Source organism: Apium graveolens, chromosome 11 (genome assembly GCF_009905375.1).
Source record: "Apium graveolens cultivar Ventura chromosome 11, ASM990537v1, whole genome shotgun sequence".
Taxonomy (NCBI): domain Eukaryota; kingdom Viridiplantae; phylum Streptophyta; class Magnoliopsida; order Apiales; family Apiaceae; genus Apium; species Apium graveolens.
The window spans coordinates 165,377,234-165,380,549 of NC_133657.1; the positions used below are offsets into that span (position 1 = coordinate 165,377,234).

The window sequence follows — 3,316 nt, forward strand, 5'->3', positions numbered from 1 at the left end:
AGATAATATTGGTGCTTGGTATTTAGCGGATTGAAATGGCTTTTTGGTCCCAATAAGTAGGCTGTCAAAAAAATTCAAAAAATCCGATATTCGTCCGAAAAATCCGTATTCGTATCTGAAATAAAACAGATTTTATCTGTATCCGAAATAAAGTGGTTATTATCAGTATCCGAAACAAAACGAATATTATCCGTATTCGAATCTGACGATTGCAGATCGGGATACAGATATAGGCATATTCGTATCCGATAATATCTGAATCTGAATAAATATATTTTATATTTAAATATTTAAATAATTTAAAAATATATTATAATAAATTTATAGTGTGTTTATGTGTGTATATACACAAACATATATATATATATATTAAATATTATGTTTATTTTTATTTAGTTCCCATTTGCAAGTTTATTTTTATTCAGTAACCCTAGTTACAAGTTTTATTAATCTAGTAATGTAAATATAAATTGGGGTTGCGTTCAGTATTGTAAATTGCAAGTTCAGTTTTTATTATGTTAGTGATGTTAATGGTAGTGACCTAAATGCAAGTTTTAATTTATTGAGTTATGTAAATGCAAGTTTTTTGAGTTCAATAACCCAATTGCAGGCTATGTTTTAGCCTATTAGCCCTTTAAAATTTGAAGTAAAGAAGATTGATGAGACAATGTTAAAAACTTGAAAATAAAGTTTACATAACATAAAAATAATAACTGAGCTAAGTAGAGGAATCAGGATCGATTATGCTACCTATTAGCACCGGTTTTTTTGACATGTTCATGATATATCAGCTGCTTCAGATTACGTCCATCTGACGGACCAACATCGTAATATTATAACAAAACAACTCTTACTTAATAAAGAAAATTTTACATTTCTAATAATTTAAAGTGCATTAGGAAATTGTTAGAAAGAAACATAAAGAACGCTGAAGCACTCAGTAATATCTTGTAAACGACGACTGCAGTCTCCTTGATTTAACTTCTTCCAGCATCTTGGTGTGGAATTCCTTTTGAGTCGGTCATAACAGTATTGTCTGCCATAGTGCCATAGCGATCATCCAGTCTAGCTTCTGTTGTAGGATATTATTAGCTTTACTATCTTCAGATCTGTATGTATTATCTAAGTATATACATAGAGATTGTATTGTGCAAAATGAAAGTAGTCTTCATTACATTCCATCAGAGTATTTATACAAGCTTTACCTCCTAAACACAACCAACAAGAGTACAACTGGTACAGGTAACATTACTAAGTCCATATACAACCAATCAAATGTTTATCTACTTGAGAAACTAGAGCATGATTCACAGATGCTTTATGCTGAGCCTTTAGGTATATAGTAGTTGCAACTGCACTAGTAGTAGTAGGCCTATTACTCCCCCCACAAACTGGAGACACATAAGGATTGTGTAAACCCAGTTTAGAGCAGATAACCAATGGGCAGCACCTCTCAATGCTTTAGTAAAAATATCAGCCAACTGATCTTTAGTAGAAATTCTTTGAGGACTGATGATGCCTGCTTGAATCTTCTCCCGGATGAAATGACAGTCCAATTCAATAGGCTTGATGCGAGCATGTTGAAATGGATTATTTGCTATCTCAACTGCAGCCTGATTATCACAATAAAAAACAACTGCATTAGTAACGGGTACTTACAGATCAGCAAGTAAGTATTTAAGCCACATGATCTCAGTGGTGATAAATGCCAAAGCACGATATTCTGCCTTTATTGTACTTTTAGAAGTAACAGACTGCTTCTTTGCCTGTCAGGATATTAACGAAGAACCCAATTTTGAACAGAAACCTGTAACTGACCGGCATGTGACAGTACAACCTCCCCAATCACTGTCACAGAAACCTTGCAAAACCAAATCAGACTGAACAGGAAAGAATAATCCTAACCCAGCAGTACACTTCAAATAACGCAAAACACATAATAATTCAGCAAAATGTTTCTCTCGTGGAGCTTGCATAAACTGGCTAAGTAAATGCACTGAAAAACTAATGTCAGGATGAGTAAAGGTTAAATATAGCAATTTGCCAACCAAACTTCGATAAAGGGAAGGATTAAAGACTAAAGCTCCAGACTTAATATTGTCAAAAAGCTTGATGTTCAGGTCTAAAGGAATAGAAAGGGGCTTAACATCTAGAAGCTTTGTACTGGAGAGCATATCCAAGGTAAACTTCTATTGACTTAAGACCAAACCCTCATCATTTTGAGAGATTTCTAAGCCAAGATAATACTTAGCTTGTCCCAGATCTTTAATGCTAAAATTCTCATGTAAAGCAGCTTTGACCTAAATAATGAAATCACTGTGATTACCAGTTAAAAGAATGTAATCCACGTATATGACTACAATGGTAAAGAAAGATTATTGTTGATAATTAAACATGGAATAGTCTGCAAGAGATCGTTTGAAACAAATAGTAAGAAGAAAATCAGACAGTTTTTTACTCCATTCTCTAGATGCCTGCCGTAAACCATATATTGATTTGATTAATCGACAAACCAAACCTTGAGCATGAACATCAATTTGATAACCAAGAGGTATATCCATATAGACTTCCTCGAGCAAATCTCCATGTAAAAAGGCATTTTTAATATCGAGTTGATAGATGGACCAATTTTTAGAAGTTGTAATTGCCATAACAGATTTGACATTGACACCCTTGGCAACAGGGGAAAACGTGTCATGAAAATCAACACTAGGCTGCTGAGTATACCCTTTAGCAAAAAGGCGAACCTTGTACCTATCTATCTCACTATTAGCAAGATACTTGATCTTAAAGACCCACTTACACCCTATGGTCTGTTTGCCTAGAGGTAGTGTGACCAACTCCCATGTATTGTTAGATTCTAAGGCATCTAACTCTTTATTCATGGCAAGAATCCATTGTGGGTCAAGAACTGCCCGAGCAAAAGTTCTAGGTTCCTTATGTTGAGCAATTTGTGCTAAGAAAAAACTGTGTTTAGGAGAAAAATAAGCAGTAGAAACAAAATTTTCCATTGGATACTTGGCAGAAGTAGTACCAGGATTATGAGAAAATTGATAATCTTTCCACCACTGTGGTTGTTGCCTGTCTCTATTAGACCTTCTGAAAAAGGGTTAAGAATTAAATAAGGAAACGTCTGCCTGCATATTGACTAAAGTGTCAACATCAGGAGGTAACCCCTCATCAACAAAAGAATCAGATGAAATAAGCTCAGATTGTAAAATGTCAGAAGAATCATTAGCAATCTGTGGAGATGATGCTAAATCAGAATGCTCAGATTGAGAAGAACAAACTTTAGCTAGAAGAAATTAAAGGAGCC

General features: G+C 34.3%; 1 protein-coding gene across 1 annotated transcript; it reads right to left on the reverse strand.

The window, feature by feature from the left end:
* Nucleotides 1-1,251: 1,251 nt before the first annotated feature.
* Nucleotides 1,252-3,011, reverse strand: LOC141696098 (uncharacterized). Its single transcript, XM_074500284.1, has 6 exons — nucleotides 2,514-3,011; nucleotides 2,205-2,300; nucleotides 1,808-1,861; nucleotides 1,710-1,766; nucleotides 1,451-1,613; nucleotides 1,252-1,391 (listed from the first exon to the last, which is right to left on the reverse strand). Exons 1-6 carry the CDS (start codon nucleotides 3,009-3,011, stop codon nucleotides 1,252-1,254), a joined length of 1,008 nt encoding a protein of 335 aa, XP_074356385.1.
* Between the last annotated feature and the right edge of the window lie 305 nt (nucleotides 3,012-3,316).

Coding starts and splice junctions, on each gene's coding strand:
- LOC141696098 (XM_074500284.1), bottom strand. CDS start 3,011: ATGGAAAATTTTGTTTCTACTGCTTATTTTTCTCCTAAACACAGTTTT. Junction 1,862..2,204: donor CTCAAAATGATGAGGGTTTG/GTCTTAAGTCAA, acceptor TGGTTTTGCAAG/GTTTCTGTGACAGTGATTGG. Junction 1,392..1,450: donor TTTTACTAAAGCATTGAGAG/GTGCTGCCCATT, acceptor ATGTGTCTCCAG/TTTGTGGGGGGAGTAATAGG.